Here is a 23,522-nt window from a genome sequence, read left to right as displayed (position 1 = left end):
GCTGCCACAGAGGACTAAAGCAGGGGAAATGGAGCCAAAGTGGGTATGACTAGAAAGTTCCAGACTTCCCCACCTAGAGGGCAGCCACCCCAGCTTGGTGTAATCTTTCCTTTAAAAATAGTAAAACAGGTGAAGGAAGAATGCAGGAAAGCCGGGGGGGGGGGGGAGCTAGAAGGTGCAGGAGAGCACCACAATGTCATGTGGAAACCGGCCTTTTGCCAGCAGCAAAGCCAGACCCAAACCCAGCAAGGCAGTGACCTTCATCAAGGCGCCCGCAGGCTAGAAGCAGACCATAAAAACAACTACAAACAATGGAACTCTTTGGTTCAAAGCCTGGGTAAAAACCATGTTCTGGCCTGGCAACTGAAAGCCAGCGCTAGGCAAGCCTCACAGGAGGGGGCATTCCAGAGGCAATGCCCGCTGAAAAAGCCCTCCCACCCACCTCCCCTTGGCATCCTTGCTTGCAGGATCACACAGGTGGTCATACCGGGAGAAACAGCCCTGCTGGATCAGCCCAAAGTGAGACATCTGTTGCAACATCAGTTTACAGCAGCCACCAACTGTATGCCAAGAGAAAGCAGGAGCACGGCTGCCAAACCCTCTTTCTGCCACAGCAGCAGGCTTTCAAAGATACACTGCTTCTGAACATGGAGGTTCATTTTGCCGTCCTCGTCTGTCCCCAACCCGTGAAGACTCTCTTATGTCCCAGGGATGAAGGGCCAAAGGGCTACTGGGGCTGCAGGGACTCAGGAGGGTCAGACTCGGACTACTGGGTGACCAGCTGCAAAGAGGGAATGCAAGGGCCCCAGCAAGGTGTGAAGCTCCCCGGCAGGGAGGGGGGTAGTTCGCTCCCCATCCGAACCCAAACTGGGCCAGCTGCTCCAGAGGCTTCTCCATGTCCACCGGCATTGGGGAGGGAGCAGGCAGCGAGGCTGGGATGACCGGAGGGAGGGGGCGAGGGAGGAAGCAGGCCTCTCTGGGACAAGGCAGCCTGGCCTCCGGCCTCCAGAGCCAGGCTAGGGCGCAGTGAAGAGGCAGCGTTCAGATCGCAGCCGGGGACATCCCCCCGCGGCCGCCCCGCTCTCCAAGGCGCATCCGCCGCATCCTCGGCTAGTGAAATCGCGGCGGCAGCCTTTGGAGCCGTGCCAACGCTCCTTGCCGGCGCCCCGCGGCTGCTCAGCCCCTTCCACGGAGTCTCCTCAAGCGCCGCAGCGGGGAGGGGTGAACGCTCCACACACAGCCCCTCCCCCCTGCCCTAAGAGCGGGCGCAGACTGCGCGCCCTTTCTCTCGTCCCAGCGCGACAGAACAAACCGCGGAGGCAGCAGCGCCTTGGGAGCCCCGCGCAGCGCCGGGAGGGGAGGCTGGCCGGCGGCGGGGAAAGCGCTCTGCGCGAGCCCAGAGGCACGCCGCCCACCCCCGCCGCCAAGGCAAGCCCGCCCGAGAGGGAAGCCCGCCCCCTCCCGCCTGCCGCCCGGCGGACCCGCACTCACGTGGCCAAGGGCAGCGAAGGGAGCTTCAGCTTGGCCCGGCGCGCCGGCATGGCAGCCTCGGCGGCGAGGCGAGGCGGCACTCGGGAGTCCTGCCTGAAGCCGGAACGCGCCCACAGCAGAGGCCGCGGAGTCGGTGCCGCCCACCGCTTGTGGAACGCGCTGCCACAGGAAGGGGTCGCTGGTGACGATCCAGAAAGGCAGCTCGGAGGCAGCCTGCTGCCCAGAACCGGCGCTGATTGCAGCTGGACCCCAGACGCCTGGCCTGATCCGTCAGAACTTGCGCCCTGGCCGCAAAGCAGCAATCCTATTGCAAGCAAGCAATTTCAGGGCATTCTTGCTGACCAGCCCGAAAAGTACCTCTGCTCCTCCTCGGCGCTCTCACAGTCTCAGGGCTGGAGGGAAAGGCGGCTTACAGGCCAGCAGAAAGAAGAGCCAAGCTGCACATTCAGGTTTTTAATGAGTTGGGTCCAGCGCCCCAGACCCAACCCAGCTCCCCCGCAGCCACACAGCAGCTGCCTTTAGAAAATAAAGGGAGGGCCTAAACAGGCTCAGAATGCCCCCATGAGGGGGAGGGGGAGGAGAACAGAGGAAAGGGTTTTTGCTCCCCCCGGGTCGTTTTCCCACGCGCAAACGTTGCTGGGGGAGTTATTTCCCCATTTCTGTTACTCCAGTGGAATATTCTGTGCATGTGAAGCAGCAAGTGAACAAAAAACTCTGCTCCCCACGCGCACCGTTTCAGCAGGGAAAAATGGCTTGGGAGGGGATGCCTCTGGGCTCTCCAAACACCGCACATTGCGGAGGGCCCATTTCATCTCGCATGCCCAGCACCACCAGCATCCAGAAGCCCCCATGCCTGATGTGTCCAAACCATTAAAGGGCCATAAGAACTCTGTGCCTTCTACCCCCAGGCCACCTCAGCATCCAAGATGAGAAATAAAACACAAGCAAGCACAGCCCGCCTCCACCTTCAGAGCCTTTCAGTTCTGCTCCACAGCAATCTCCTCTACGCAAAACAAAGTCACACAGAGAAGGCATCCCATTTGGAACGACCACCTGCCCAAAGCTCTAGAATACTCATCTCACACCCCTGAACACTTGGGCTGGGAACCTTAAAGGCTAACTAAATGTAATAATCTTGCTTTGCTGCTACAGACTAACACCTGGAATTAAATCCCAGTAAAACATCAATAAAACAAGCAGCAAGGGTGGGGAGGAATCTACAAACACAAGAATGCCAATAACTGGCTACAGATAACATAATTGGAAGAGTGTTACTTCACTCTTCCAATTCATTTTACTTCTGCAGACTTACTTCTGCTCCATCTAATTGACTAGCTCTTGTCTTGGGCATAAAGGTCCTCTGGTAGAATAGTACTGGCTGGAATAGACTAAGAGAACCCGAAGTTGCTGCTTACCTTTCAGGTTTCCATATTGGTCCAAGAAACATGGGGTCATGAGCCTATTTATCTACCCAGGTTTACTTCCTTTACAGTTGAGGCCCATTGCAGTTTCTCTAAGGGCCAACCCCAAGGCAGGCCTGGCATGTTTGGTCTCAACATCACTACTCAGTTTTAGTTGCCATTTCGCAAACCGCACTTGCAGTGTTACTACAATTTCCACTGTTCTCTGTTTTCATCATCTCAGTTTACTTACTGTCTCTAACTTCCTCTAAGGAAATCATGACTTCTTGGAATGAATTACAGCTCAGTATCCTATTATTTCTAGCTGGTGATTTTAATGCCTGTATTAGGACTAGTGATGTGGATCTTTTATCAGCAGGGGAAGCTGATTTTCTGAATGAAGTGAGACACCCATATCTTTATGAGAGAGTTTCAAGAGACTCTAAAATTAATTTGGCAGGCAAATTTCTACTTAAATGTGTGTTAAATTATGTGATCCTTAATGGGTACAGAGAAATAGATCCACTAGAAGATTATACTGGTGTGATCTAGAAAGGTGCCAGTCTGACTATGTTTTAGTTTCACCTGGGTTATGTTACCCAACAGTTACTGCCACAGATCCATGATTTAGTTGTAAAGGGTTGTCAGTTAATTATGAAAAATCTAAAGTTATGGTGTTCTCAACAAGCAGGTGAATGAAGTGTAAGGTTTTGGCCCACTTTAAAAATTTACATGACGCAGTTACAATTTGGCATGGAAAACCCGTATTTCTTTAGCTCAAAATTTTTCTAAAGTAGATATAAATTATCTTGTACATTTTTTCTATTCTAAAGGAGGGCAATATGTACCTGAAGCCACTGAGGCTTTTAACTCAAAGGCACTTCCAAATACCATATAAAATTTGTGGATAAGTGGCTGAGAGATCTCTGTCTTTTGGTGCTACACCTCTGAAGATGCCAGCCACAGCTGCTGGCGAAACGTCAGGAACTACAATGCCAAGACCATGGCAATACAGCCCGGAAAACCCACAACAACTATCCTAAGCAAAGTTACTCCAGTCTAAGCCAATTCACTATTATTGTGTCTTTGTCAAATTGCCAGAGTACCAACTGGTGTTGAAGGAACTGCATTAAGAATGGAGTTTGCACAATGTTCACTGGAATCTAGGGCTTGGCTTTATGCCTTTAACTTGAGACTAAAGTCCCCTTTTCCAGTATCAAACTCTCATTGAGGACTTCTATATCTTTTGAGGGAAGACACTTGTAAAAGTCCTTGTGTAAAGCTGGTGGTTAGTGAACTTAAATGCCTCACTATGATCCAAAACATGAGCTATTATGAAGCATTGAGAGATCACACAGAGGGCAATTCAACTTGATAGAATTAGTACTGAGTTTCAAGCCCACCAGGCATGTTCCCACCTTGGCACTTGGAATTACTTCCCCCATATTTAAAATATCTTACTCTTACTAGCAACTGCTGTGCATTTATGCTTGGCAGACTGAACACTTTGCCCACAGCCAAACTGAACGGACGATATGCTTGTATTCCATTTTCAGGCCTCTTGTGCTCTTGGCATGCTTGAGACCACTCATCATGTTTTGATATTTTGTGAACATTGGTCCTCGTCTTGGGATCTTTGGCTTCCTCCTTTTTTTGAGTAAATACCAACTTGTTATTGAACCTCAAGTAGTATGTTTTGTGTTGGGCTGATGTTAACTCTGCAGCCGCACAATCTGTAGATAAATTTTTATCTATTACATTATCTTTGAGACATTCTTTTGCTATGTATTAATTGGATAATTATGTATTGCCGATATAACATCCCTCTGTTTGTTATTCTTTGCTTGTTACTGATGTATGATTTGTGATTTTATAATATTGTACTGTTCAGTTCAAGACTTCAGGGCAAAGGAGCTTATTGTTAATAAAGGAAAGGAAAGCCAGTAACTCAAACAAAACACAACACAGAAACACAAAGGAAACCAAAATACATTGAGCAGCATTAAAAACCACCAGAAGATCAATATCCCCCAGATTTTATTTATTTTATTTATTTATTTATTCAATTTATATACCACCCATCCCAGGGGCTCTGGGCGGTGAACAGTTAAAATTGATAAAAACAAAAACTAAAATCAATATACAAATAATAAAACAAATTAACAAGGTGCAGTGGTGGGGAGAACCTTCCCCACCCCAAAGGTGGGAGGCCGACATGGCACCGCCCCCTTCAATCACCAAACGCCTGGCGGAACAGCTCTGTCTTACAGGCCCGGCGGAACGATAATATGTCCCGCTGGGCCCGGGTTTCCATTGACAGAGCGTTCCACCAGGCTGGGGCCAGGACTGAAAAAGCCCTGGCCCTGGTTGAAGCGAGGCGGGCTTCCTTAGGGCCGGGGACCACAAGTAAATATTTATTCGCTGATCGGAGTGATCTCCGGGGAACGTATAGGGAGAGGCGGTCCCGAAGATATGCCGGTCCCAACCCACTCAGGGCTTTAAAGGTAAGAACCAACACTTTGAACCTGATTCGGAATTCAACTGGAAGCCAGTGCAGCTGGCGCAGGACAGGTGTGATGTGTGACTGGTAAGGTATACCAGTCAGGATCCGTGCCGCCGCATTCTGGACCAGTTGTAGTTTCCGGATCAGGCCCAGGGGTAGCCCAGCGTAGAGTGAGTTACAGTAATCTAGCCTGGAGGTGACCATTGCATGGATCACTGTAGCCAGGTCCTGGGGCGTCAGGTAGGGGGCAAGTTGCCTGATCTGACGAAGATGGAAAAATGCAGACTTGGCAACCGCCGTGACCTGGGCCTCCATCGATAGGGAGGCATCCAGGAACACACCCAGACTCTTTACCACTGGCAAAGTTGCCAGTGGTGTCCCATCCAGGGCAGGGAGCTGGATCCCAACATCTGGCAGCCCCCGTCCCAGCTGCAGGACCTCCGTCTTCACTGGGTTCAATTTCAGCCTGCTCTGTTTCAACCATGCCGTCACAGCCTCCAAAGCTCTGGCCAGATTGTCTGGGGCCGTGTCTGGCCGGCCGTCCATCAACAGAAAAAGTTGGGTGTCATCCGCGTATTGATGACAACCCAGCCCAAACCTCCGCACCAACTGGGCGAGGGGGCGCATATAGATGTTAAGAACATAAGCAAAGCCATGTTGGATCAGGCCAGTGGCCCATCCAGTCCAACATTCTGTCACACACAGTGGCTAGAAATCCAGTGCCATCTAAAGGACTGTCAGTGAGGCCAGGACACCAGAAGCCCTCCCACTGCCTTCCTTCCAGCATCAAGACAACAGAGCACCACCTCCCCACAAAGAGAATACCATCTATCTCCTGTGGCTAATAGCCACTGATGGACCTCTGCTCCATATATTTGTCCAGTCCCCTCTTGAAGCTGGCAATGCTTGTAGCTGCCACCACCTCCTGTGGCAACGAATTCCATGTGTTTATCACCCTTTGTGTAAAGTAGTACACAATGTTAAATAACATTGGGGAGAGTATCGCCCCTTGGGGAACCCCGCACACCAAAGGGTGACGGGCCGATAGATCTCCCCCGAGCGCCACCCTCTGTCCCCGACCCTGGAGAAAGGAGACCAGCCACTGTAAGACTGTCCCCCTAATCCCCACGTCAGCAAGGCGGCTGGCCAACAAATCATAGTCAACCGTGTCAAACGCTGCTGTGAGATCAAGTAACACAAGCAGCGCTGACCCGCCTCGATCCAGATGCCTGCGAAGGTCGTCTGTGAGGGCAACCAAGGCTGTCTCCGTCCCATGGCCAGGACGGAAGCCAGACTGGAATGGGTCCAGGACTAGAGCATCATTCAGGAATTCCTGCAGTTGTACCGCCACCGCCCGCTCAATCACCTTGCCCAGGAACGGGAGGTTCGACACTGGGCGGTAACTGGACGGGTCGGTGGGGTCCAAAGATGGTTTTTTCAGGAGGGGCCGCACTACCGCCTCCTTTAACACTCCTGGAAAAACCCCAGAGCTCAGGGAGATGTTAACAATGGCCTCCAGATGGTCCCGTAGCCCCTCCGAGCTGGCCTTCACCAGCCAGGATGGGCAGGGGTCCAGAGGACAGGTGGTTGGCCTCATCCCCTGCAGGATCCTGTCAACATCGTCCTGAGAGAGCAGCCTGAAATGGTCTAATACGGACCCAGAAGACGGCCAAGGGGTCTCCAGTTCCCTTACTGTATCAACAGTGGGTGGCAGGCCACGGCGAAGGGACAAGATTTTACCCGCAAAATAGCTCGCAAAAGCCTCGCAGCCAATAGTTGAATTAAGAATTTGGTGGTCTCCCTGAGAGAGGGAGACCAAGGACCGAACTGTTTGAAATAATTGAGCCGGGCGTGAGCTAGCGGACGCAATGGAAGCAGCAAAGAAATCCCTCTTTGCTGCTTTCACTGCCACCTCATAGGCTTTCATAAACGTCCTATAAGATGTTCTTGCCTCTTCGTCGCGCCCCCGCCTCCACACTCGCTCTAGTCGTCTCAGAGACCGCTTCATCTGGCGAAGCTCCTCGGTAAACCAAGGAGCTACCCGTTTGCGGGCTCGGAGAGGACGGCAGGGGGCAATAGCGTCGATGGCTTCGGAAAGACGGCCATGCCAATCATCCACCAGCTCATCTAACGTACTGCCAGGGGGCATCGGATCCCGCAGAGCCGCCTGGAAACCAATTGGATCCATAAGCCTCCGCGGGCGAGCGTAAATCCGCTCACCGCCCACCCGGGAAAGGAGCGGCATGCTCAGACGAGCCTTCAGAACAAAGTGATCTGACCATGGCACTGCATCATAGGCATCCAGGACCACCATCATCCCTGCTCCAAAAATCAAATCCAGCATGTGACCTGCTTGATGCGTGGGAGCCGAAACAAACTGGGAGAGCCCTAGGGCCGCCATGGAGGACACCAGGTCAATGGCCTGCATGGAGGCATCGTCGTCAGCATGGACGTTGAAATCCCCGAGAACCAAAAGTTTCGGGAATTCCAAGGCCCAGCTGGCCACCGCCTCCAAGAGACCAGACAGGGAAGATGCAGGTGCAGTAGGCGGTCGGTACACCACGCATATTGCCAACCTCTCCTCGGCGTCCAACACTAGGCCCACACAATCAATGCCAGTAATTTTTGGGGTGGGGAGTGGTCTGAAGGAGAAAGACTCCCGAATGAGCAAAGCCACGCCTCCCCCCCGACCACTTGTCCAGGACTGGTGGAGGACCGTATAACCTGGGGGGGCTAGTTCTTTCAAAGCGACCGTCTCGCCCTCCCTCACCCATGTCTCGGTCACGCAAGCCAGGTCCACATTCAATGCTGCAAGATAATCTTGCAGCGTTTTGGTCTTATTATTTATGGACCTGGCATTGCACAGGTCCATAAATTAGATGCAATAAAGAGGGAGGGGAAGAAAAAAATCAACCAAAGCAAATTTTTGACAGGTTTTAACCTGGTGTCAAAAATATCAAAGACTCAGTGCTGAGTGAATAGCTAAGGGGGACTCCAACTGACTGCCTTGACGTGGATAGCCCAGGTGAGCCTGATCTCGTCAGAAGCTAAACAGGGCTGGCCTTGGTTAGTAATTGGATGCGAGACCTCCAACGAAGACCAGGGTTGCAGAGGCAGACAATGACAAACAACCTCTGGTGGTCTCGTGCCATGAAAACCCCACCGGGGACACTATAAGTCAACTCTGACTTGAGGGCACTCTCCACCACCACCACTCCAGTTGACTAGCCTGGAGTGTGGTTGTTGTTCTGCCTGACTTCAGAAAGTGAGAAAGGGTGGAACAGAGCTGCTGCTAGAAGACAAAGCAGCCCTTCAGGTCTCCTGGCCCACACTGCTTAGGGCTGTAAGGGAAATTCTTTGATCTGGGCACGCAAGCAGATCAGCAGCCAGAGAGGAGAGGTTCTTTTCATCGGCATGGTCAAGGAGGGAAAGTCTGGTTCTGGACAAACAGAAGCTTCCGGACTGCCTTCCACGGTAGCTCCACATACAGCACATTGCAGTAAACACTCTTGGGTTTTGATCAGAGTAGGGATTACCATGACTCAATTCTACTAGAGACTATTAAGTGGGATCATACAATGGGCAGAGTTTCCCTCTAATACTAGACTAGGACCAAGGACTGGGGGAGATGCTACCTCTGTGACCTGCTTCCACACCAGGCTGATTTTCCACAGTAGTCTGATTGCATGCAATTCTGTGTGAAGTCACCCTTGCAATAGAAACACCAGATAGCCAGGTAATCCTAGAACCCTGGTAAAGAGTACTTAGCTGAGTTAGACCAACTTTATTGCTATTATTTGGGAGACTGTGTGCTGTGTGACACTGCATTCTTTGTGTGTTTCATATTTTGTCCTCTTCCCTATCTCTCTTCCATCCAGCCACCATTTCCCCCTTTTTTCTACAGAAACCTTTTTATAAAAACTTTTTTTTTTTTTGGTTTCCTTAGAACAATACATTTCTGTGGGATATTTCCGTGACCCTCTTCCCTGCGTGCCAGATGGCCTGGGTGCTACACAGCTTGCTATAAGGTATTTTCCAGGGTTTCCACCCTGTTATTTGCTTGGGCTGAACTGGAAGGGCCCCTTCCCAGTGGGTCAGTCTAAATGTTCTCAGGAGATACCTGAGCGGTGGCAGCCGGTTACCAAGGTGCTTTCCAGGGAAACCTTGATCTAAGGGAGATTCACAGGAGGGAAAGCTGTGACATCTTTACCAATTTTTTTCTGATAAAATAACATGAATATGCCTTCACAGATACCAGGATCCCATCAGCATCCATCACTGTAACAGGGTCAAAATGGTTCGTAAGTGAACAAGATGGTGTATTAGGAAATGGCTCAGAGAGATCCTTTAATAAAGAGTCAGGAACTGCAGACTGTACTGCTGGGGTCTGTTGATATAGCTATGCCCCCACTGAGTAATTTCTGCAACATTAAATATACCATGTTTAATTACTTATGGGGGGAAATCTGCACTAGTTGGGTGGGTGAAATGTGAGAAATCTTTGATGTGGAAACAGCCTTGGTTCGAGAGGCTTTCCATAGACTGGTTGATGTCAGAAAGAGGATGTTGGCCTTGTGGACCCTGAGATCTAAACCAGAGGGCTTTTTGTGCCTTGGAGCACCTAGACTGCTGGAAAAGCCTACTGGCTGATGAGAAAGTGGGTCCAGGACTCCCAAGAACCCTTCCTGAGACCAGAGAATCACAAACAAGGCATCAGAATGAAAAATGGGCTAATAGCCCCTACTCACATCTTTCCTCGGCGTGGCAAGCTCAGCTCCTTCTGTAAAAAAACAACAAAAAAAGGGTTACACTATGGCCATGGATTCCTCTAGCAACCCCTTTTCAGCCTGCCCCCATGCTCAGGTGCCAGGCACTGGCTCCCTGAGCTTTGTAGCAGGCCTGAGAGAACTGCAGGAGCACTGAGTACTGCATGCATGCTTCAATTTGCATGCAACTCCCTAACAGGAGAAGTTTTAAACAAGAAAAATGTGTGTGATCCAGGCCACATGCTCTGATTCTTGATCCTCAGTCCCAAGTGTGTGGGGCCAGGCTGTAGCTTGTGGAAATGTCCTGTGCTCACCGTCAGGTGTTCTAGTGAACACACTGCAGAATCTGGCTTCACTTTGAAACAGGCATAGGCAAAACAAGGGCTTCCCCTCTTCCTCCCCAAATCACATGCCTGCCTCACTAGCCGGTCAGGATTCAAGCACTGGCTTAGGAGCCAATTGCTCAAGAAGAAACAGAGGCTGCCAGCGCGTGTGCACACACTGACCCAGTCCATAACAGAAGGAGTATGACCCGCACGGCTGGCATTCTTATTCCATCCCTTTTCATTTTTTAAGGAACCCTGGACATCTCCCTCCCTCAGGCTCTCCTTTCTCCTGAAGGACCCATAATGCATCCCAATGGATTTCCATGCACAAAACTCACATCCAAGCGTCCTTAAGGCCAACACCTGCTGTGCTTAAAACACATTGTGTTACTTGTCTGCATTCTGCCTTCCATCAATGGCTTTCACGTGGGCCACAAAAAATTGAATGACCAGAAGGAGCATCAGTTTTTGCACACCAGAACTGTAAAGAGGTACAGATGCTTCCTCGTTCCAGCAGCTTATACAGTCTAGACCACAAGTGTGTGGAAGTGATCCAAGTGACAAGCTCAACATGCCATCAAGTTGCTTTGCATAGGAGGAGTGCCCTCTGCTCCCCTTGCTTCCAAAGTCCTCCACTCCTCCCCTTCCACCTTGATGCCTCCTGGGCTCGAACGCCAGGCCAACTTTTTGCGCACACACAGAGTAGCTGCTGCAAGTGTGGAAGGCCGAACGTGCTAGCAGTGTTTTCTTTTTTTTCTTTTTTTAAAAATTTTTTATTGGATTAGAAATCAAATTATTATTCATTACAATCCCCTTTAAATATTCCAATTCTAACCCCCCCCTTCCCCCCCCTTTTGTTGACTTCCAACAGTTTTTCAACCCCTTATCTATTTTTTCCCTTACTCATTTCAAACTTACTTTATTCTATTAAACATACACTTTCGTTCTCTTCTAAGCTTATCTATTATTATAAGGATATAAGTTAACTAAGTATGTTTCTGGCAGATAATTGTATAATAGGTAAACTATATAATCAAAATAGAATGAATATAAGAAAGGTGGAAGGAAGTAAATAGTAACATATAGAGTATAAGTTAAATTGATTGACTTATATTGAATGTATACAATGTTTATAGAAGTACTTAGAGTTATGCAGAACGGGACAAATTGATTGTCCCATATTGACGTGCTAGCAGTGTTTTCATAAGCAGGGAGCAAAGGCCGTTAGCCCTGGGAATTGTGTTTGAGAATAGCAGCTGAGGAGCAGAACCATTCCCCAAGGCTTCGTTTTAACTTTCTCCAAAGAGGAAATAAGATTCACTTCGGATTCCTCTTTGTTCCCCTTCTCAATCATGACTCTGCTGCAGGTAGGCTCATGCAACAGGCAGAAATGCAACAGGTGGTACTTTTCCTAGCAATGCTAGTGAAAAGCAGTAAACTTTCTGCTAGGCAAAGGCAACAAAATAGAGAAAATATTATTCCTACGATGTATTGTCAAAGGCTTTCATGGCCGGAGAACGATGGTTGTTGTGGATTTTCCGGGCTGTATAGCCGTGGTCTTGGCATTGTAGTTCCTGCCGTTTCGCCAGCAGCTGTGACTGGCATCTTCAGAGGTGTAGTGCTACACTTCTGAAGATGCCAGTCACAGCTGCTGGCGAAACGTCAGGAACTACAATGCCAAGACCACGGCTATACAGCCCGGAAAATCCACAACAACCATATTATTACTACATTTGCTACATCTCTAATCACATGCCTCCCAAACCCTGGAACTCCATCTGAGCACACGATCATGCTCCTTGCATGAATACTCTGAGTGAGCCTTTGGCACCCCATGTCCCTCCCCCTCAAACACCCCCTTTGGCACCCCCATGCTTCACCAGCTCTGCCTCCTGCTCCCATCCCCTGCTGAATCCCACCCCCCCCCCCCACTGCCCTTTCTTGCCTAAATCCAAGCTGGGATGTTAAACAGCAGGAGGGAACATTCTCCATGGCAACCAGTTATGTCATTCCTGTCATGGCAAAACTGTTGCAGAGAGTGGGCAGAGCAGTATGTGCATGTGGGGGTGGGGGGCACATTTAGGAGTTCCCACCTTGCAGCATCTCTGGATGCTATTTCTGAGTGGGGCAGTCTGGCCAGGAGGATGCCACAAAGAAACCCGCCCCCCCACCAGCCCTTCTGAAATAGCTCTGTTAAATAGCTGGGTGTCAGCTGTGGGGAGCTGTGGAAGATGAGTGGGGGAGGCAAGGCTGGCGAGTGCGAGAGGCAGAGAGGTGCCACAGGCATGTGTGAGAAACTCACGGCTGTGAAAGAACCCTGCGCAGAGGCAGTCTACCTTCCCACCCCACTTGTGGATCAAAAAGGATGAGGCAAAGCCACGGAGGAGGAAGGGCCTATCAGTATCCGACAGCCAGGGTGGCTGAATGGAACCTTCCACATTCAGAGGCTGCATATTTCTGAACGACACATCCTGGGATTGGGGGGGGGTTTGCTTTTGCGCTCCTGCTTGTGGGCGTTGGTGGGAAGTCAGGTGTTGAGCGAGACCTGATCTTTCGATGTTCTCCTACCGGGCCCTTTTTGTCCCATCCAGTGGAGCACTGTTCATGGGACGAGATGGCTTCCACAATGCCAAAGGCAAGAGCACACTTCAAAGAGGCTGGGCGGTACTGAAAGCCTGGAGGGAACCCACTGAGGGCCAAGCTTTCTTCAGAAGGACTGGCTTTCTTAAGCCTTCAGCCTGTCTCAGGCCCAAGCTGGCCTGGAGGATTGCATTATCCATCCGACTTTGATTTCCACAGCTCTCTCTGGCCTGCTGAAGAGTGGGCTTAAGGTTTCCCTATCCTTCCGTGGCCCTGATGCCACTCGAGGCTGTACACAGTTTGTGTGCGCGGGTGTGTGTGTGTGTCACTGAGCTTGGCACATTCTGTCCACCCACCATTCAGCCAAGGCCAGAGGCCCTCTGCCAAGATGCAGCACAAAGGCCAAAACATCAGCCACAATCGCAGCAGGGAGGGGCCACGCACAGAGGCAGGCAGGAGCAGCCGTGCGTGTACGCTCTGCCTGCCAGGAGCTGCCAGCCCAGATGAGCGTTAACTGCCTCCCTTCCTAGGGCATGCAGTGTGGTTAGCCGTCCCAGAGCTGTGTACAAAACCAGATCAGAACCGCTCTGCTCCCAACGGCCCAGCCCCACATTCTGTCTCCCAGCATCAGCCAGGCACAGCAGGGTCCTGAGGTGTGGTTCAGGGACCCTGGCTGACAGCCATCCAAGTCTCCTCCAAAGAATTGTCTGGCCCTTCCCAAAAATGTTGGTAGCTACCCCAATGACCTGGGACATATGATGTGGATGATTTGTGCCACAAATATCTTCTGCCTGAGTATGGAAGCATGAGGTTGGAAGCGTCGGAGTAGACGAGGTTGGAAGGGTTGGAGTAGATGACCCTGGAGGTCCCTTCCAACCCTACGCTTCTATGGTCCTTGCTCCTCCAATCCTGTGCACCTCAGCTGCTCCAAAAGCTCTTACTCTCCCCCTCCCCCCCCCCCCGCAAACACCCACCCAGGGCCATCCTTTCCACAAGCTTAACCCCATCAACCATAAGCAAGTGTAATAAACAAAGCTTAGGCTGAGCTTCTTGGAGCCTGGGAGCTAAGCAGGGTTGGCCATGGTCAGTGCTTGTATGGGAGACCACCAAGGAAGACGGGGAGGGGGGGGCTCTGAAGAGGGAGGTAATGGCCAACTGCCTCTGCTTGCCTCTTGAAATGAGAATCTGATGGAGCATGTACAGAGTGCTCTTCCAGTGAAAAATGGTGGGCCATAGTGGACAAGAAGTCACCAGTTCAAATTAACACCTCACTAGGTGGCCTTAAGTAGACTATGCTTTCTCTCCCTTTCTCCACAGCTCCTCATCTGATACTGGCCTACCTTACAGAGTAGTTGGAAGATGATAAAACATGCACGGTACTTTGAACAGCGGCAGCACTCTAGAACTTCCAAGTATCGTCACTCTCATCTCTAACCACCCCACTGTTACTCACCCTTTCCTCCATGATATACATAGGATTGCTCCCCCCATATTATCCTCACAGGAATCTGTGAGGAAGGTTAGGTTGTGGGAGCTCAAGATGCAGGAAACCAGCTGACATGGCTGCTACACCCACACTGACCAATTTGCAGGGTTTGGGCATGTTGCTATCAACCAGTGCTACAGAAGGAAGTCCTGGCAAGAGTATGTACCCCCCCCTTGGCAATTTTATCCTCACAACAGTCCTGTGAGGTAGGTTAGACTTAAGGAGAAGACTGGCCCCAGGTCTTCTAGTGAGCTTTGTCAGTTACAAAACGGGTAGAACAGTGCCCAGCCTCACAAGTCAAATGAGCAGGGGGGTGTTATTCACTTTAGAGCCATATTTCTACTGTAGGAAGGGCCAGTATGGAGTAGTGGTTCGACAAGGAAGAGCCAGGCGCAAAAGCCTGCTTGCCCTGAGGCTCGCTGAGTTACTCTGGCCCAATCTCAGCCGAGCCTGCTTCACGGGGCTGTTGTGAGGATAACACGAGGGAAGGGAGAACCGCCGCTCCCGGGAGGAAGGGCGGGAGGAACAGGCACGACTCGCTCCGCAGCGTCAGCTCCAGCCACCGCCAAGCTTTCAAAGCGCCCCTCCCGAGCCCAGCGATGTTCAGGGGTCGCGCCCTGAAGCGACCTCGCAGGGCTTCCGCTTCCCTCCGCGCCCGCCTGCCCCGCCGCCTCCCGGCTTCTCCTCAGCCCGGCCGGCCTGGCCACGCCGCTCCCGCTACCGCTCCCGCCGCCTCCGCGCGCCCCTCCGGCGGGCCGGCACGCGTGAGAGCGCGCAGGGGCGGTTCCCTCCCCCGGGGCCGGCCTCACCTGCAGCCCTCTGCGCCTCAGCAGGCTGGAGTCGTCCATGGCGCCCGGCCCGGCGCGGCGCACCACACGCGACTGCCGGGCCCGCTGCGGAGCAGCGCCGGGAAGCGGAGGCGACTCTCTGCCGGCATTGGCCAGTGGGGAATCAGCTGATGCCCGCCCCGCCCCGCCCCGCCCCGCGTGCTCCGCCCCGCCCGGCCCCACCGGCTGCCCCCCAGCTGCAGAGGCGCGCGGCGCTGGCCTCGCCTGCTGGACCGGCCCGGCCGGGCGCGGTGCTGGAGGACGGGAGGGCCCTGGAGGCGGCGATGCTCTCCGGAGGTCTGGCGGGCGCTTTCCGGAGAGGCGCCGTGGAGCAAGAAGGCCGCGACGGGGCAGGACTCGAGAAATACTTTTAAAATAATTAACATCCTAATCATCGAGCATACACGCACTCTGGGCAGTCATCAAGAATATTTATTATTGCATTATATTTAGTCAGCTCTCCCCACAAGCAGGCTCAGAGCAGATCACAATAACAAATAAAACTTATAAAGAATAAAAACCTGGTAGCATAAACAGTAATAACAATACAATTCGTTAAAAACAGCAGCGCTCATATTGCCCCTCCCATCAGATAACAACAACGTCCCTGCGGCAGGGTGGCCGGCTGCCAGATGAACAGCAGAATCCAGGGTATGCTTGGTTGGGTGACTCGCCTGCTTCAACCTCCATATGCCTGGCAGAATATCTCTAAGAGCCTCTCTACACAAGTCATCTGACGTGAAGAACACGTCAGGGGATGCAATGGTGGCCGGGAAGGGTAGTTTAAAAAGACAGAACCGGCAGCAGGGCAAAGGCTTTGCTGTACACTGGAGCTGTGTGAAATGACTACAAAATGCAGAAGGGCAGCTTCAGCCCTTTCTAACCTCTCCAGGTCCAAGCCCAGCTCTGGAAGGCAGCTCCAACCCATTTCCATTCCTCGCTGCCAGCTGGTTGCCATCCCACACACTTTTAGACTGGAGAGGTGAAATTGACAGCGCCAGAGATGACTTTTAAAACTCTGCTTCCCAATTAACATTGCATCTTCCTACTCTTGATGAATACGCACTGAGGCGTATTCTGTAGAGAGACTCTTACAGGCCCAGCAGAAAGACAGCAGATCCCATTGGGCCTGGGTTTCCATATGTGTTTTATTTATTCAATCTCAGAATTTCAAGGACCCACCTGGGTCATCTAGTCCAACCCCCCCCTCCAATACAGGAACTACAACTATAATATCTTTGACAAACAGGTATCCAATCAATGCTTAAAAACCTCCAGCAAAGAATCCACCTCCTCACGACGGAAACTGTTCCAGCATCAAACTCACTGCAGCATTTGAAAATTCTTCCCAATACATAATTGAAACCTCCTTTATATCCGTTAAGTCCAAGCCCTGGCATCCAGCACAGCTGAGATCATATCCACCCCTCCCTGCTCATGGCAACCCTTTAGTTACTGGAAGGTGGCAATCACAGGGCTTTTTTTCAGCTGGAACACGGTGGAACGGAGTTCCGGAACCTCTTGAAAATGGTCACATGGCTGGTGGCCCTGCCCCCTGATCTCCAGACAGAGGGGAGTTGAGATTGCCCTCCACGCGGGGCCACCAGCCATGTGACCATTTTCTCCAAGGTCAACCCACTGAGTTCCACCACCTCTTTTCCCAGAAAAAAAGCCCCGGGCAATCATATCGCCTCACAAGCATATTTTCCCCAGCATGGATGACTGATATGTCTACATAGGCCCTTGTTTGCAGGTTCCCTGGCCTAGATAAAGCTGCCTTGTTAGTTCAGGTGGAAAATATCAGACTCTCTCAATAACAGATGGATGAATAATGGATGAATATTTGTCAGGGATGCTTTAGGCTCATCCTGCACTGGGCAGGGGGTTGGACTAGAAGGTCTGTATGGCCCCTTCCAACTCTGTGATTCTGTGAATAGAAAAGGAAATTATTATTTATTAGATTTCAGTCCTGGGATTTCATGGAACTCAGTGGTGTTACAGAGGTGTCCCCTTCTCTTTTATAATCACAACAACCCAGTGAGGCAGGCTTGGCCATTCTTTGTTAATATGGGCCCATTCATTGTGTCTGCTTAACTCCACCTCCTGGTGGGATCAGCTGAAACATAAACAATCGGCGTGGGGTAGTGGTTAGCGTAGGACTGGGGAGGCCCAGGTTCAGACCCCTACTCAGCCCGGAAGCACACCATGGGCCAATTATTCTCTCAGCCTAACCTGCCTAGGAGGCAAGTTTGTGAGGATAAAATGGAAGAAAGAGAACCACGAATGCCACCTGGCGCTCCTGGAGTCGAGACACTGTGGTGTGCTGTTCCCCTGCTCATCTCCAGTGACTGGCTGTGTCAATGGGGCTAGGGAGGAGATCGGAGCCACAGGTAGCCCAGGTCAGGTCTCTGCGCTCTGCTGTGGGGCAGGAACAGTCCTGTGGGGCCACCTGGAATGGCAGAGAAAGAGCAGCAGCAGGAAAGCATGGCCAAGGGGGCGGGAGCAAGCTGACAAGCAAGCACCCTCAGACGAGTCCAGCGGTGCCTGAAGGAATCACCACAGGTGTGCCAGTATAGGCTCTTTGGTGAGTCAAATAGGTAGGTGTGCAATGTACCATCATTGTGCCTGAGTTTGTATGGGAGAGGTGGGGCATGCTACAAAAAGAGGCCATCATAAAGCATGATTCAGTGGAAGGCAGATACTCCTGAGCAGGAGCAAGACACTCACCTAACAACCAAGTAGAATCCACATCCAGGCAGGATGAAAGGAGACCGTAGACTTCATCCTCAGGAGTCAGTGCAAAGAGTTCTGAGGTCAGGGCACAGCCAGGTACAGGATCATTATTAGTGCTGCTGGCCATGTGAACTGCCTGAACCAACTCGGCCCTCTGCCTCGCTTCTCAGCTGTAGTTCACAGGTACTAACTCTCAGGTGGCCCCGCCCTCCCACTCAGCCAGCTGCTGCGGGCAGGACCTATAGGGATGGCGCAGGGATGGAGCCTCATCCTGTTTCTTTCCTTCCTTCCCAGCTGTAGCTGGCTTGGCCCCTGGGGCAGAGCCAGAGACTTTCTAGCTAGGGAACAGAGCCGAGCGGAGCGATGGGGACCAACCTCATCTGTGCAGCCTGAACCCAGTGGGATCCCCTCAGCCACAGAGAACAGAGGAGAGGAGGTAGCACCTCAGTCGCCACCGTGGTGAAGGTGTCGTTTAACTTGGCCCTGGCACAGGAGGAGGCCAGCAAGAAGGATGACGAGGAGGGACGGAGGGTGGAGAGCTGGGCCAGGGGCTCATCGTGCCCACTGATGACCAGATGAGGAGGATGAGAAGGCTGTTGCAGTGCTGATGGAAGCTGGCTGAGCTTTGCTGTTGACGAGGCCTCCTTTCTGAGGCCTCTTCCAAAGTGGCTTTTACAGCCTGAAATGTAGCCTCAGCCAAGAACTGGAGCTGGTTGCCCTGACCAAATTCCAAAGCAGTGGGGGACGGCTATCGTTGTCCTTATATTTAAGAGGGGCAACAAAAATGATCCTGCAAACTATAGGCCCATAAATCTTTTAAACATCATCAGTGAAATATACACAAGGCACCTTCTAGATAAACTTAAAATATGGCTAGAACAATAAGAAACTATCCCATTGGAACAGGCAGGTTTTAGGGTAGGAAGGTCGACAGCTGAGCACTGTTTGGTGCTTCAACAGTTAATTGAAAAATACTCTGCCAAAGGCCCAACTTCTCTGTATGCTGCCTTCATTGACTTGAAGGCTGCTTTTGATTCTATCTCAAGACAGCGATTGCGGCAAAAACTAGAGGGCTCTAGCATAGATAAAAGATTGCTATTTCTCATCCATGCCCTACATGAGGAATCATACCTTAGAGTGAGATATAACAGACAGGGACTACTCACTGGCGCAATTAAAACATTTCAGGGAGTTAGGCAGGGCTGCCTATTGGCCCCCATGTTATTTTTCTATTACATTAGTGACATGGTGACTTCAATTTTCACCTGCCAATTTAAGCTTGCTTCGCGCCATTTACCAGTTCTGCTTTATGCAGATGATGCAGCCCTATTATCCAGGACCCCATTAGGACTTTGCAGGGCGTTAGATAGATTCACAACATCCTGCGACAAAGAACACCTAACAATCAACTTCGATAAAACAAAAGTGATGGCATTTGGCAGACGCCCCAAGAAATGATCCTGGATGACGAAAGGGAATAAAATTCAACAAGTAAATTTATTCATTTACCTGGGGGTGGTTATACAGGATTCTGGGGCTAATACAGCACACTGCGATCTGATGGCGGAGAGAGCTAAAAGGGCAGTGCATGCTATTCTAAGATTTTTTCGATCAACAACAATAACAACAACAACATTTGATTTATGTACCACCCTTCAGGGCAACTTAATGCCCACTCAGAGCAGTTTACAAAGTATGTCATTATTATCCCCACAACAACAAACACCCTGCGAGATGGGTGGGGCTGAGAGAGCTCTGAGAGAGCTGTGACTGACCCAAGGTCACCCAGCTGGCTTCAAGCGGAAGAGTGGGGAATCAAACCCGGCTCTCCAGATTAGAGTCCCATGCTCTTAACCACTACACCAAACTGGCTCTCAGACGGGGCTTTTATGTCCCGGCAGCACTGAAGCTGTATCAAGCTAAAGCCCTTGGACAACTCCTATATGGTATTAACCTCGGAATCTCCGCTGATAACTTGCGAATTCTTGAGAAGATTCCATCTAAAGTTATTCGTGCCATCTTACAGGCACCCCCAGGTGTGCCAAATGCCCTCTTACGGCTAGAAACAGGTCAAATGAGAATCAAAGCAGAATATTGCTGTCCTCTGATTATCAGTGGCTCAGGATGCATAACAATCAAAAAGGCCTTCTCCCTTTAATAAACCAGACTAGGTGGATGTGGATGGTTAAGAGCAACCTAGAAAGAATGAGACTCTCGCCTGATGACCTACTGACTCAGGGCAGTGTCCAGGTGAAAGGTATAATTAAACAAAAGGTGAGAGACAGAGAGCGCCAATGAGATTTAACTCAATCTCCTCATTTTATGGCCCCTAGGGAATCCAGATGTGTTATGAGTATGGCCAAATATCTCACTCACTTGGATGTCCTATCCTATAGAAGAGCTTTCAACCTGGCCCGATGTGAAGCTTTCACAAGAGCTTTCAACCTGGCCCCTCAATGGTCATCGAAGAGAAATGTAGGAAGATCCCATACAAGGACAGACGCTGCCGTTGTTCCATTGGTAAAGTGGAATGGCTTGTTCATATGTTCTCTTGCTGTCCTTTCCATCAAGTCTATAGGGACAAGTTTATTTCCCCACTCTTAGACAGAACAATTGTAGAGGCAGATAAGGACTGCCTGGAGAAACTCCTAATGGATGCAAATCCGAATATCTCCAGGCAAATAGCCAAATTCCGTCTCCGTTTGGTTAAATTCCATAATAAGAAGCACGCCCATACATGGTCTGTTTTGCTCCTTTTACAATTTTAACTATTTTAATATTAATATTAGGATTATTTCTGTTCCTAGGGAACTATATATATATTCTAATATATTCTAATGTGTCTTTTAATATTTTAAAAGCTAAATGTATATTTTAATATCTTTTTACACTTTTATGCTGGAATTAATTATTCTGTTGTTAAGGATGAATTGCCATTGTAATGGACTTTGACCACAAATAAATATTCAGATTCAGGATCTGGTTGCCCTGTCTTGGCAAGCCAAACGTCTCTGTCTAAGATGAAATCAAAGGATGTAGACTGGAGTGACTCTGCTTAGGATCATGCAGTTGGGGGTTTATTTTAGCTCGGCTGCTTTGAGGCTGGCTCCAGCTTGACTCTCTCATTTTCTTTTTTAAAGCGGCCTTCTTTGTAGAATCACAGGCTCTCACAGCCATTCTTCGCCCTCCCACCCCCCAATCTGTGTCTGAAGATAAAAGAGAGCCTCCAAGGACGGTTGTGCCTGACTTGCCTTCTCTCCTGCAGCAGAATCCAAGGGAAGGCCTCCTTGTTCACAGGGGGGATCTGTAGGTGCAGAATTAAACGGGAAGCCTTAAAGACTTTGCAGGGTTTGAGTCCAGTGGCACCTTAGAGACCAACAAGATTTTCAGGATATAAGAAAAACTATTAAGAGTTTTCCTTTTTAAAAGATAAGTAAAAATAGATTTGAATTCTGTACATACCGTTTATTTGAAAATATATACCTTGAATAGTCTCAAATATTATTCTAATATTTTTAAAGGTTGTGATTTGCGCACTCTGTATTTTGATAATCCTTGTAGCACGCAGCTTTGTATTTGCTTTGTATTTTTTTTGTATTTCTTGTTCCCCTCCTTTGTTCCTCTTTTCTTTCCTTTAAAAAAAAATTTTTTTTTTATTGGTGAGTACATAATTAATACAAACATTCCCCCTCTTACCTAATTTATATCAACCCCCACCCTTTCCCTCCCCCCTCCTTGTAGACTTCCAACAGCTTTCCAACCCTTAACCTATCTTATTACTTAACTTATTTTCAACTATATTCTTCTAAATCATATATATATTATAACTCTTACTCTAAGCGTATTCAAATTCTTTTATATATACTATATCAAATCCACTTATATATCCATTCTCTACGTCACTATTTAAACTGTATATTTTTAATAAAGTCTCCTTAATACTAATACTAGCTTAGGTTAATTAACAGCTAAATTTTCCCATTAATGGTAAAGTTACTTCTCTCTTCTATTTATAAAATCACAAATTAATAGTTCTCAAACTGCCACAATCCTCCCTTCACATCCCATTTTTTTTTCTAAATATTGTTTCAATTTCCCCCAATCTGTAATGTATTCTCCTGGATCAAGATAAATCAGTTTTCTTGTCATTTTGTCCATTTCTGCCATGTACAGCAATTTGTAAATCCAATCTTCTGTAGTTGGTATTTCTTGCACTTTCCATTTCTGCGCATATAAGAGTCTTGCTGCTGTAATCATGTAAAATAGTAATGTTCTGTATTGCATTGGAACATCTTCCATTCCCAAGTTCAGTAGCAACAATTCTGGGTTCTTATTTATTTGGGTTTGCAAAACCTCATTAATTACTTCAATTATATCTCCCCAGTATTGCTTAGCTACCTCACAAGTCCACCACATGTGATATAATGATCCTTCATGCTTTTTACATTTCCAGCATCTGTCTGGCATATTAGCATTTCCTAGCGCAATTTTCTTTGGTGTTAAATACCACCTATACATCATTTTATATACATTCTCTTTAATATTAGTACAAGTTGAAATCTTCAGTGTATTTTTCCACAAATGCTCCCAGGATTCCATTGTTATTTCTTTGTGAAAGTTTATTGCCCATTTCACCATCTGGACTTTAACTGTTTCATCTTCTGTGTGCCATTTTAAAAGTATTTTATAAATTTTCGAGATTTCTTTTTTACCTTCTTGTAAAATCACTTCTTCTAGTTCCGAATTTTTCAGTCTTATTCCTCCTTTTAAACAGTCCGAGTTGTAAAGATCTCTGATTTGCCTATATTGAAACCATCCATAATGGGGAGATAACTCTTCTTCTGATGGTTGTTGTGGGTTTTCCGGGCTGTATTGCCGTGGTCTTGGCATTGTACTTCCTGACGTTTCGCCAGCAGCTGTGGCTGGCATCTTCAGAGGTGTAGCACCAAAAGACAGATCTCTCAGTGTCACAGTCACAGCTGCTGGCGAAACGTCAGGAACTACAATGCCAAGACCACAGCAATACAGCCTGGAAAACCCACAACAACCATCGTTCTCCGGCCGTGAAAGCCTTCGACAATACAACTCTTCTTCCATTTTTATTTTTAACATTTTATGTTCCATTAATATTATCTCTTTGTAAGTTAAACATTGTTGTTCATTATAGACAGCTCTCGGATCTATTACTTCATATGGTACTACCCATGAGGGAATACCATCCTCCATATAGTCCTTATATGTTCCTCTTTTCTTTCCTGTATCCCCTTTTCTTTTTTAATAAAAAATAAAAATACCAAAAAAAAAGATTTTCAGAATATGGGCTTTCCAGAGTCAAAGCTCTCTTAAGATATGAAGAAAAAGGGAACTTTGATTCCCTAAAGCTCATACCCTGAAAGTCTTGTTGGTCTCG

General features: G+C 49.2%; 1 protein-coding gene across 3 annotated transcripts in view; it reads right to left on the bottom strand.

Annotated features, from left to right (window-relative positions):
• MAST3 (microtubule associated serine/threonine kinase 3) overlaps nt 1-15,442 on the bottom strand; it is an 80,565-nt gene extending 65,123 nt beyond the window's left edge. For 2 of the 3 annotated variants that reach the window (XM_054979808.1, XM_054979810.1), the window contains exons 1-2: nt 15,362-15,442; nt 10,143-10,174 (exon numbers count right to left, since the gene is read on the bottom strand). In XM_054979808.1, the coding sequence (XP_054835783.1) occupies nt 10,143-10,174; nt 15,362-15,400 (71 nt within the window). In that variant the 5' untranslated portion in view covers nt 15,401-15,442. Of the gene's footprint in view, nt 1-1,491; nt 1,549-10,142; nt 10,175-15,361 lie in introns of those variants that run through there. The other variant, XM_054979809.1, reaches the window with a different exon arrangement.
• Between the last annotated feature and the right edge of the window lie 8,080 nt (nt 15,443-23,522).

The sequence above is a fragment of the Eublepharis macularius genome, chromosome 5 (genome assembly GCF_028583425.1).
Source record: "Eublepharis macularius isolate TG4126 chromosome 5, MPM_Emac_v1.0, whole genome shotgun sequence".
NCBI lineage: Eukaryota > Metazoa > Chordata > Lepidosauria > Squamata > Eublepharidae > Eublepharis > Eublepharis macularius.
The sequence above is the reverse complement of the archived record's forward strand: the minus strand, read 5'-3'. Positions and strand labels throughout refer to the sequence as shown.